The sequence below is a fragment of the Cololabis saira genome, chromosome 17 (genome assembly GCF_033807715.1).
Source record: "Cololabis saira isolate AMF1-May2022 chromosome 17, fColSai1.1, whole genome shotgun sequence".
Taxonomy (NCBI): Eukaryota; Metazoa; Chordata; class Actinopteri; order Beloniformes; family Belonidae; genus Cololabis; species Cololabis saira.
Genome location: NC_084603.1, coordinates 1,850,551 through 1,863,128, shown reverse-complemented (window position 1 = coordinate 1,863,128; position 12,578 = coordinate 1,850,551). Strand labels below are relative to the sequence as shown.

Sequence of the window (12,578 nt, the reverse complement as noted above, 5' to 3'; positions counted from 1 at the left end):
TCAACAATAGCGGGAAATCCTTGTTTTCACAACCAGCAGCAGAACCAGGTTCAGAGTTATTAAAGGGGGGGCTCATGTTCATCACTGACGTCGTATTATTAGGTATAAAAATGAGGAGATGAGAAATTATCATGAATTGATTGTTTTATTGCAGGCTGATGTGCAATATTAAACTATAGAGACTCATGTAGTTTACCAGCTTCAGCTTCCTAATAATTATGTAACACATACACAGCAGATATTTCACTCTCTCAGGCCCCGTTTCCACGTAGCTTTGTATTTACAAAAACGGATATTTCCCCCTCTACGTTTATAAAAATCCCATCATTTCCAGGAACCTGCATAAATATCTGTTAAGGTGCTATGAGCAGCCAAACCTACAGGGGGCAGTGTAACGAGAAGATAAAGTCATGCTAGCCAATCAGAATCCTGGAAAAAAACATCAACAAATGACACGAGTAACTTCCAGTTACTTCCAAGATGAACCAGAGGAAGTGGAGTTACTTTTAAGTGTGACGTTAGAATATAAAACGGGTACGGGTGCTCCTGCTCGCGTCGGCGGCTGGGGCGGCTCTGTCTCTCCGGGCAGGCTGGCCCCTCGCCAGGTGGGGGTCGTTGGCCTGGAGGGCGAGGGCCTCCTGGCCACATGTCTGGCCCGGACCGGGTGGCCGGGGATTGCCTGGGTCGCGGTCCGCTGCTGCGGGATCTCTGGCTGCCTCTTCCCGTAGTCGTGGGGGGATTCTTGAACAGAGTCGCAGGCTGGCGGCGTCTTTGAGCTCATTGGCAAGATGGAGAAGACCTTGGAGAAGTTGGAAGCTCGGCTTGGCGGGAAGTGATCACAAATTCGTCTGATTGGAGTCGCCATTGATGAACCAGAGACTAAAGGCAGACGGAAAATTACTGGAGTCTGTCTGTTTGCAATATAATTGTTGATTCTATAATCTGACCTTGACAGAGCGGTTTGGCCGATCGCTCTGGTCACAATCTCCCTGGTGGAATGTAAACAAGATGACTCTGCCCCCACTAGCCCTCCTCTCTCAGGAACATCTGTGGACCTGTTTCAGACCTGACCGAGCCGTCTGATAACATCAAGGACATTGGCTGAGAGCAGCTCTGGGCGAAGTTCACGGACTTACCGCTACACACACACTTACTGATAACCACACCTCCCTCATTCTCAACGCCTTCCCGGCCTCCCCTCTTATCAGCCCCCCCAACAGTCTCCGGGTTTCGAGCGCCACGAAGGCGCGGCGACCACCTGGATGTACTGTGCCGGGATCCCCCCCCCAGTAATCCTCCCCCCCCATACCCACATGCAAGTCTTGTGATGATGTTTGTTGCTTTGTTTGCCGAGGTGTTTTTTTGCACCTTGACACTGTGTATTATACTCAGTGGGAAGTTGTTTTATTTTTCTCCCCCCGCACTTTGAGATTTTCAGTAATGTAAAAAGCATTATAATAAAAAAAGTTATTATTCATATTATTATTATGAATCCATTACCTGATGATGTAGTTCTTTATTTTTCTTGCTGTCGTTTATAGGTCTCTGTTAGAGGTTGAGTTAGCGCCGTTGCTGCACCTCCTGTTGTTTCTCTGCCTCAGCAGCAACTTTGAAAACTCAATATTCTCCTTCATGTGAGAAACTTTCAAATGTTTTATCAGCTTTGTTGTGTTGAAATTATTCTGTAACATTCCTCCCCGGGGTATCTCTATATCTATTTTTGCACATGTAAATTAAGATATCAAGTGTTAAAGTATGAAATTCTTTGTTTTGTTGTTTTGTTTTCTTATCTTCTCTTGAATTGTTGTTTTTTACATGTACAAAATAAAATAAAATAAAATATCCTTTAAACACCTCGCAAACTGCAAATTTGTTGTTCTTTTCGGACATTGTAAAACTCCCGGCGAGGCCACTTTCAGTGTTGATGCTTTGTAGAGAAGGCCACGCCCCCATATGACACCTGGGTCTGAGGTGTGGGAACACACGCCCCGGCGGCGGTTTGTTGGTGTAAACGTCATCAGATCAGCCTGATTTGAAATTATTCTGAGAACTCCGATCAAAAACCGATCGGGGCATTATTGATCGATACCGATCGATCGGTGCATCTCTACCTGACGTGCGCGTGTCCCACTGACCTCCTTGACATGCGCGTCGTCAAAGTACATCCAGCGGCGGATCCTGGTCTGGAAGAAGAAGGTGGAGTAGTGTTTCCCGTAGTAACAGACCACGCCCACCAGGTAGAGCTCCGTCCTCCTGGCCTTCTCCTCCGTCACCCGGTAGAAAAGCTGGAAACGGAGAGAAGAGACGCTGATACTTCCTCCCTAATGAGCAGCAAAAACGTGCGTCCCAAACATTAGTACGTACTCAATAGTATGTACTATCCATACTCAATAGTATGTACTATCCATATTCATTCTGGAGAAATGTATTAGTGTGGATTTATGGACACTAGCTAAGCAGAAACTTCCCACAATGCAATGCAGCGGTGTTTGGTTGCTAAGTGCTGCAGATACTTAGCAACTACAGCTGGGTATCATCACTGACCTCCCAAGTCGATACGATTTCCGATATGATATTGATATCGATATTCTAGTTACAATAACAATTTTGCTTTGGCAATATATCGTGAATATATCGTATCGTTGGCCGAATATCGTGATATATATCGCATCGTGATATATATCGTATCGTTGGCCGAATATCGTGATATATATCGCATCGTGATATATATCGTATCGTTGGCCGAATATCGTGATATATATCGCATTGTGATATATATTGTATCGTTGGCTGAATATCGTGATATATATCGTATCGGTGGCTGAATATCGTGATATATATCGTATCGTTGGCCGAATATCGTGATATATATCGTATCGTTGGCCGAATATCGTGATATATATCTCATCGTGATATATATCGTATCGTTGGCCGAATATCGTGATATATATCGCATCGTGATATATATTGTATCGTTGGCTGAATATCGTGATATATATCGTATCATTAGCTGAATATCGTGATATATATCGTTGGCTGAATATCGTGATATATATCGTATCGTGAGCAGAATATCATGTATCGTATCGTGAGATCAGTGTATCGCTACAGAATAAAACACTTTAAATCAGTTATATGAAGTCATTTTTTTCCCTCTTGAGTCACTAAAGAATTCGATACGATTCGATATTGATATTCTAGATACAATACCAATTTTGCTTTGGCAATCGAAGAGATTCTCAAAAAAACTAACGGTTGGTAGAGGGAGCAATGCCCAGGACTAAAAAAAAATACATTTTTTTAACTCGATACTTGGATTTATGTATGGATAATCGTTCCTACACACGTATATCGATAAAATATTGATATATCGATATTTCTAACCCACCCCTATCAGCAACCAACAAAAATGGAGGACAACGTTAGCGGTACCAAGCTAAGCTGCAGCAGCAGCTACAATTCAAATGTGAGGAATTAGCTGTGATTTCACTTTGGTTTCCATAAGATATTAACCAGATGATTCAGCATTTATCACATTATTGTGTTTACGAATGAGCTAGCTACAGGCAGCCAATGATAGCTAGTGCTAATGTTATTGTTTTATGGCATAACGTTAACGTTGTGTGTGTGACAGGAGTTGTTACCATGGTAACAACTCCCCCTCCCAACGCCAGGAAGTGGCGTGTGGCTCTGAGTAGTACTTCCCAATTAATGCTACTACTGATATTTACTCAAAAGTGTGCCGAACTTGAGTATACTTTTTGAGTATATACTGTTTAGTGTGGCATTTCGGACGCAGCGAGGGTGAGGCCCCGCCCCCAATAGGGGGCGTGGCCTCGGTACTCACGTCCCCCAGCCGCAGACACGTCCCCAGCGAGTGGATCACGTCCTCCGCCAGGTCCGAGTTCTCAGAGTCCCAGACCAGACCGATGGTGACGATCTCCGGGGTGTTGAGCAGAACCCGGGCGATCCGGAGCTGCTGGCCGCACTGGCTCTGGGGGAGGAGTCAGAGGTCAGGGGGAGGAGTCAGAGGTCAGGGGGAGGAGTTAGAGAGTTAGGGGCGGAGTCAGGGCGATCCAGAGCTGCTGGCCACTCTTGGGGGGGGGGGGGGGGGGGGTTAAAGGTGAGGAGTCAGGTCTAAGGGGGAGGAGTCAGGTCTAAGGGGGAGGAGTCAGGTCTGAGGGGGAGGAGTCAGAGAGAGGGGGAGGAGTCAGGGCAGAGTCAGGGGGAGGAGTCAGGTCTGAGAGGGAGGAGTCAGGTCTAAGGGGCGGAGTCAGGTCTAAGGGGGCGGAGTCAGGTCTGAGGGGGCGGAGTCAGGGCGGGACTTACGGGGCAGCGCCGCAGATCCCCCATGCTAGCGTTGCGCAGCAGCTCCCCGAACATGCTGGGCGTCGCCTTTTCCCTCGACTCCAGCATCTGCACCGCCTGGTTGCTTTAGGTAAAAAGTAGAAGAAGTATGAAGTAAAATAGTACAAAATAAAATAGACTAAAACTGTATATATACAAAAAAAAAGTGCAACAGTGCAAACATATAGATGGAAACGATGGCATCACGTAAAATGTATGTTCTGAAGTTTTCTTTTGAAAATCCCCAGAACTCTACACCATTCTGATGACTTCCTGTCAGCGACCTGCCGCCCTGGTTTATTTTTTGATTGGTTGATCGATCACAGAAATAACTGATTAATCAAAAACAACTGGACCTCAACTTAATGATTGACGACCTTCTGATGACCTGCAGTCATGTGACTTTTGGAACTGGACTGAGAGTCTAACGTCTGGTTCTGGGTCAGAACACGGGTCCTGACCCAGAACCCGGTTCAGAACCCGGGTCAGGACCAGGACCCGGTTCAGAACCGGGTCAGGACCAGGACCCGGTTCTGCAGCAGGAGAGACTCACCACAGCGACGTGGTGGAGATGTAGTGAACCATCTGGACGAAGGGGAGAGGATCTGAGGAAACTCCACAGCTGCTGCACACACACTGGAGGATGTACACACATATATACACACACATATATAAATATATACACACACACACACATATATATAAATATATACACACACACACATATATATAAATATATACACACACACAAAAACATCAGTCACATTTGCAGTACAGCTGGACAAAAAATATATTGATACAGAAATTTATCACGATACTTTGCCAGCCGATTCGATATCGATATTCAAAATTTGAATATTGATTTTTTTTTTCAAATGTATTTATTTTAAATATAATAAATCATGTTTCATAAAGGTTGTAAATCCAGAACGACTTTATTGTAAACATGGGCTTAAATAATATTGTTAGTGTTAATTTAATATCATGTACATATGAAACAAATATGCAAATATGTTGTAACTCTAGCTTCTATAGTTACAACATTATATTATAAATGTTTATTTTTCATAATCTGTTAAATTTTCTGATTCTGGTTCAGCAGCAGTGACGCATCCATGTTTACATGTGAACTCTGAAATGTGGATTTCCTGATTCATTTAGTATTTCATAATTTTCTGTTAATTTGCAAACAAACTATTTTAGTGGATTCAGTCAATAAATTCTGAATTGTAACGTGTTGTGGATGAAATGTCCTGCAACATATCGATTATTGCTGTATCGTGATATTATCATCATCGTATCGTGATATTATCATCGTCGTATCGTGATATCATCATCGTATCGTGATATTATCACCCTCTTATCGTGATATTATCGTCATCGTATCGTGATATTATCACCCTCTTATCTTGATATTATCACCATCTTATCGTGATATTATCGTCATCGTATCGTGATATTATCATCATTGCATCATGATATTATCATCATTGCATCGTAATATTATCATTGCATCATGATATTATCATCATCGTATCGTGATATTATCATTGCATCATGATATTATCATCATCGTATAGTGATCTTATCATCGTATCTTGAAATCATCATCGTATCGTGATATTATCATCATTGTATTGTGATATTATCATTGTATCGTGATATTATCACCATCTTATCGTGATATTATCATATCGTGATATCATCGTATCGTGAAATCATCATCGTATCGTGATATTATCATCATTGTATTATGATATTATCATCATATTGTGAAATCATCATATTGTGAAATCATCGTATTGTGAAATCATCATCGTATTGTGAAATCATCATCGCATTGTGATATTATCACCATCTTATCGTGATATTATCATCATTGTATTGTGATATTATCATCGTATCGTGATATTATCACCATCTTATCGTGATATTATCATCATTGTATTGTGATATTATCATCATATCGTGATATTATCACCATCGTATTGTGATATTATCATCGTATCGTGATATTATCATCATCGTATCATATTATCATCATCGTTGGCAGAATATGGAGATAGTATCGTATCTAGGAACCTGCTGATACCAGCCCTGTAAGACGTTTAAATGTTCTTCTTAGTGACCTGAATTATGGGATGTTTTGGAGAAGCCCATACTCTGGCTGCACTTTTTCCTCTCTGTTGTTAGATAATTGTACTTCTGCACTTTAATTACTTCAAAAGCTTGTTAACTACAGTTTCACTGCTTCAATAACTAATTTTCTCAACACATCTCTGATTAATTTTGTCCAGCATCTGTAGCTGTAGAATCTGTCCAATCAGAGACATGTATGTTGTGTAATTGATGTTTTTAGTTTCCAGTTCCATTAATTCAATCGAAGTAAATAAAACATCACAATATGTCACCAAAACATCTCTGTCCCTTTTTAGGGATATAGAACTGTATCGGATTATATCGAATCCTATCATTGGCTGAATATCGTGATATATATCGTATTGTTGACTGAGTATCGTGATATATATTGTATTGTTTGTCTGAGTATCGTGATATATATCATGTCATGAGCTGAATATCGAGATATATATTGTATCGCCGGAGGAATATCGTGATATATTGTACCGTGAGCTGAATATCGTGATATATATCGCATCGTTGGCTGAATATCGAGATATATATCGTATCGTGAACTGAATATCGAGATATATATCGTGTCGTTGGCTGAATATCGTGATATATATTGTATCGTTGGCTGAATATCGTGATATATATCGTAACGTGAGCTGAATATTGTGATATATATCGTAACGTGAGCTGAATATCGTGATGTCGTATTGTTGGCTGAATATCATTTTATATATCGTATCCTTGGCGGAATATCGTGATATATATCGCATCGTGAGCTGAATATCGTGATGTATATTGTATAGTGAGCTCAATATCGTGATATCTTATAGCTGTCTGAATATCGTGAAATATATCATATCATTGGCTGAATATCGTGATATATATCGTATCGTGAGCTGAATATCGTGATATATATCGTATAGCTGTCTGAATATCGTGATATATATCGTATCGCTAGCTGAATATCGCGATATATATCGTATCGTGAACTGAATATCGTGATATATATCGTATCGTAGGCCGAATATCGTGATATATATATTGTATCGTTGGCCGAATATCGTGATATATACATCAGCTAGATAGATATTCAACCAACGATACGATATATATATCACGATATTCGGCCTACGATACGATATATATCACGATATTCAACCAACGATACGAATATCATGATATATATCGTTAGCGGAATATCGTGATATATATCGTTGGCTGAAGATCGTGATATATATCGTGAGCTGAATATCGTGATATATATCGTATCCTTGGCTGAATATCGTGATATATATATCGCATCGTTGGCTGAATATCGTGATATATATTGCATCGTTGGCTGAATATCGTGATATATATTGCATCGTGAGCTGAATATCGTGATATATATCGTATCGTGAGCTGAATATCGTGATATATATCGTATGGTGAGCTGAATATTGTGATATATATCGTATTGTTGGCTGAATATTGTGATATATATCGTATCATTAGCTGAATATCGTGATATCATATTGTTGGCTGAATATCGTGATATATATCGTATCGTGATATTGTATCGTGAGCTGAATATCGTGAGATGTATCGTATCGTGAGATCAGTGTATCGCTACAGAATAAAACACTTTAAATCAGTTATATGAAGTCATTTCTCTCCCCTCGAGTCACTAAACAGAAGGAGGCGGAGCTTGGTGAAGGGGGCGGGGCCTTCATCCAAGTGAAGGAGGCTCCGCCTCCCCCACATAAAAGGGGCGGAGTCTCACCTGCTCGAAGAGCGTCATGGCGAACTTCTGGTGGGGGATGCAGGTGGGAGTCGTACAAACGTCCTCCTTGGTTTCCTCGGAGATGTGGAAGTGGATCCTCATCAGGATGTTCTCCTGCAGGGAGAACCGGGTCAGAACCGGGTTCCTGGATCAGAACCGGGTCAGAACCGAGCCAGAACCGGGTCAGACTTACGAAGCACTCGGCCGCGTCGTCCATGACGCCCAGCTGGAACTTCTGCTGGTCCTGGAAGGTTCTGGCCAGAGCCGAGCGGAGATGGTCGGAGGGAAGAACCTGGTCGGAGCTGAACTGGAACTGGACAAACAAACTCTGGAGACGAGACATTTAAATGTTTATTTAAATGTTCTTTATTTAAATGCTCTTCATTTAAATGTTCTTTATTTAAATGCTCTTCATTTAAATGCTCTTCATTTAAATGCTCTTTACTTAAATGTTCTTTACTTAAATGCTCTCAATTTAAATGTTCTCTATTTAAATGCTCTTTATTTAAATGCTCTTCATTTAAATGCTCTTCTTTTAAATGCTCTTCTTTTAAATGCTCTTCTTAGGGACCTGAATTATGGATGTTTTGGAGAAGCCCTGGTTCTGTGTTAATAATTGTTGCCAGACGAGATGCCTCATGTTCAGTGACGAGCTGAAAAAGCTGTCGAAGAATCTGTTCAGAACTCTGGCTGCTCTTTATAACTCTCTATTGTTCCAGTAATTGTAATTCTGCACTTTAGTCACTTCCAAAACTCGCTAACTACAGTTTCGGACCGGGCTGAGATCGGAGATCGGACCGGTGTTCTGCCAATCCTTGCTACCCGTCCACAAATGCTACTTTGTGGTTCTACAGTCGATTTTCAAAGTTTGATTGCCCATCATTTCTTGCACCAAAATTGGATAATATGGGATGTTGAGTATTTGATCCTTCAAAATAAACTACCCATGACATGAATTGCATTACACTTTGTGAACATTATACGATAAAGAGAAAAAAAAAACAATTCTATCGCTTTATTTGATATTCATTCAGTCATTGGCCTTTATTTAACCAGCAGGTCATTAAGAACATTCTTATTTACAATGAGGGCCTGGCAAGAGACATTGTAGCTCTGCATAGGTAGTAGGGCTGGCGATATGGACCAAAAGTCATATCTCGATATTTTCAAGCTAAATGGCGATACTCGATATATATCTCGATATTTTTTTCTGTGCCTTAATTGGGGTTTCCCCCAAAGCATTATAGCATAGCATCTCTGTTAGCTTCATTTTTTTCTGAGGCAAACCCTTAAAAAAACAGTCAGTTTTAATACAAAACCTCGTGCCAAATGTCACACAGGTTCCTTTATTAACAGAGGTCTGCACAATATCAACATGTATAAAACAAATGAAATAAAAATAAACTGCCTGCATATATAGAATAAAAATGCTTCTTGAATAAAATAAAACAAATATCCCTTTCCTGCATAACAATTAAATTTAAATACACTGTAATTAATACAATGTAGACAGTAACAGGCAGACTTTTCCACTGAGGTTGACAGTTGTGCAAATAACCAAACATTTGTGCAAATCTCAAATAAAACATTCAAGTCAATTTGTCACAAAATAAGCTATATCAAAATCATAAAAAAAAAAAAAAATTCTAAAAAAAAAAAAAAAAAAATTTTTTTTTTTTTTTTTTTAGAAATCGATATAAACGATATTGTCTCGTACCATATCGCGTTTGAAAATATATCGATATATATTAAAATCTCGATATATCGCCCAGCGATATATCGAGGGTATATATATATATATATATAATAGGTAGAAAACCATTAGGTAGCATTTTTTTGATAGGGTAGCAAAAATCAACGGGTAGACACTATCGGTTTATGCAGCGGTAGCATTTTTCGACTAAGTAGCAGAAATCGACAGAACACCTGGTTTGGACCGGGCTAATTTCGGCCCGGGCCACCGGGTCTCACCTTGAGAGCACAGAAGATGCAGGATTCCTCCAGGCACTTGTGGGTCGTCAGCTGACGGAAACTCCGGCGGAAAATGTCCAGGTGCCACAAAACCTGCAGACCAGGAGACATGTGGTGAGGCTACGGGGGGGGGGGGGTGACACCTGGAGGCTGCTCTACCCAGCAGTCCCCCCTCTGACCACGGGGGGGCAGCACATCATAGTTCCTGTAGCAGCTTCTACACAACATCTGGGGACAAACATCTGGCTTCTAGTGGAGATGCAGTTCCTCTCCTGACCACTAGGAGTCTCCAGGTCCAGGTCCAGAGCTCGTACCCGAGCATCAGGCCAGTACTGGCGTCGCTACGGCAACCAGTCATTTCATTACAGCAGCAGAAGCTGCCGTCCTCCGGGGGTCATGTGACCCTGATCCCAGGATTCATGAGGATCTAGAACTCTGCAGGAGTCGAGACCCCCTCGGAGTCCCCCCCTGACCTCGACCCCCCCGGGGCGCAGGAATCCAGACGGACAGGAAGTTCTGGTATTTAACAGATATTTGAAAATCCTGCATGAATCCTTCAGCCTGAGCTGCTTCTCTAGACCATCACTGATGTCTGTCCCTGCTGGCGTTGGGTTAGCCCTGACCGTAGCGTCTCTCTAGTTCCTGGAGGCAGTGGGGGGGGTTTAGTGGGGGGGGGGGGGGGGGGGGGGGGTTCTCATTGTCGCCTCAATTTAGTTAAATGAAGCAGAAACAACAACAACAACAACCAGCAGCAGCAGAACAAAACCCAGCGTGAGCAGAGATTCCTCTACGTCCTCCTTCCTGCCCCCCCCTAACCCCCCTAACCCCCCCCCTGGTTCCATATGTTCCTCCGGACGGCGCCGCAGCGCTCAGGTGACACCGTATGGACGGGCCTGGGGGGGTGACGTCAAATTACGGTGTAGAACTAGAGTCTGCAGGATGAGGAAGAGGAGGATGAGGAGGAAGAGGAGGATGAGGAGGAAGAGGAGGATGAGGAGGAAGAGGATGAGGAGGAAGAGGAGGATGAGGAGGAAGAGGATGAGGAGGATGAGGAGGAAGAGGAGGATGAGGAGGAAGAGGATGAGGAGGAAGAGGAAGAGGAGGATGAGGAGGAAGATTGACTCAGCTCGGTTCAGGTCCACCGGCACAGGTCTGGTTCTCTTTAAGGAGAACTTCTGCATCTAGTGAGATGCATGCACTTACGGCAAGATGGAGTCTTCTTAGACGTAGCTTTCTTAGTATTAATAGTAGTAGTAGTACTAATAGTAGTAGTAGTTCCGTAGTAGTAGTTTCCCTTATAAATATCAACAGTCACGTTCTATTACAGGCCTAACTGTGTACTAGTCTGTGCATATCAATAAATATGTTCAATGATGTTCAATACAACTGATCAGACCAAGCGCAGACACAAGCTGCTCTGATCCAGACGGTGGAGTTGGAACAAACTGTCACACAATGTCGAGAGAACGAGACAGATTCAGGAAATTTCCATCAAGGGATGAAAAAAGAAAAAAACTAAAGAAAATGGAAGAGTTTAATGCCTCTCTGAAAGGCTCGTTTGATAAATTTGTTACAAAAATCACCGATCCGACCGGGTCTCAAGCAGCCATGGGGCCCCGCGTCGAGGCAAGAGATGATGATGAGGCAGGGGAAGATATCCAGTATTTTGATAATTGGAGAGTTAAAATTGCGCATATAGACACCCGATCCGACCCGAAAAACCCAACCCCATCCATTTCGCACAGGGCCTCGCAAATCTCCCAGACGGCTCTAAGTACAGGACACCCCACACACATACGGGACCCGGTCCTGACTAGCGAGTCCCCGATACCATTTTTTTCACAGCGAGTACTAGTATTTTAATTTGTGTACTTGCCGATACCGAGTACCGATACGATACTTCTAACTGGGCTAAAAATGCAATGAAAAATGCAATCAATTGGAAGACAGGTTTTATTTGCGGCGTATTCTCCTTCCCTCTTGTTGACACCTTAGCATTAGCACGTAGCTTCAGTCTGTCTTGCTTCTGTCGTCATCCCTTATTTTGAAACATGTCCAACTGCTGACGTCCTGCTGGGATTAATTGTCACTATCTTTCCTGAAACGGCGCTGCCATTCTCACTCACGTATCAATCTCTTCTCATCACCACGCTAAGCTAGCGTACAAATTTATTTTTTTCTTCCGACGAAATGAGGGCCTTTTTTCCCCCTAAACGTGCCCCAAAAGTCACCAAATTTTGCACCAAGCCAGGCCTGGTGATAAATGTGATATTTAATGGTTTGCATTAATGGGCGTGGCCTAACGGCTCAACAGCGCCCCCTAGAAAACTTTGTGCCTCAAGCCCCACAATACGGTTTGACGTACATG

General features: G+C 42.3%; 1 protein-coding gene across 1 annotated transcript in view; it reads right to left on the bottom strand.

Annotated features, from left to right (window-relative positions):
• Positions 1 to 12,578, bottom strand: part of LOC133463405 (inactive ubiquitin carboxyl-terminal hydrolase 54-like) — a 60,284-nt gene that overhangs the window by 26,346 nt on the left and 21,360 nt on the right. The window contains 7 exon segments of the mRNA XM_061744934.1: positions 2,136 to 2,285; positions 3,848 to 3,994; positions 4,330 to 4,432; positions 4,901 to 4,983; positions 8,240 to 8,353; positions 8,433 to 8,567; positions 10,211 to 10,303. Coding sequence (XP_061600918.1) covers positions 2,136 to 2,285; positions 3,848 to 3,994; positions 4,330 to 4,432; positions 4,901 to 4,983; positions 8,240 to 8,353; positions 8,433 to 8,567; positions 10,211 to 10,303 — 825 coding nt within the window.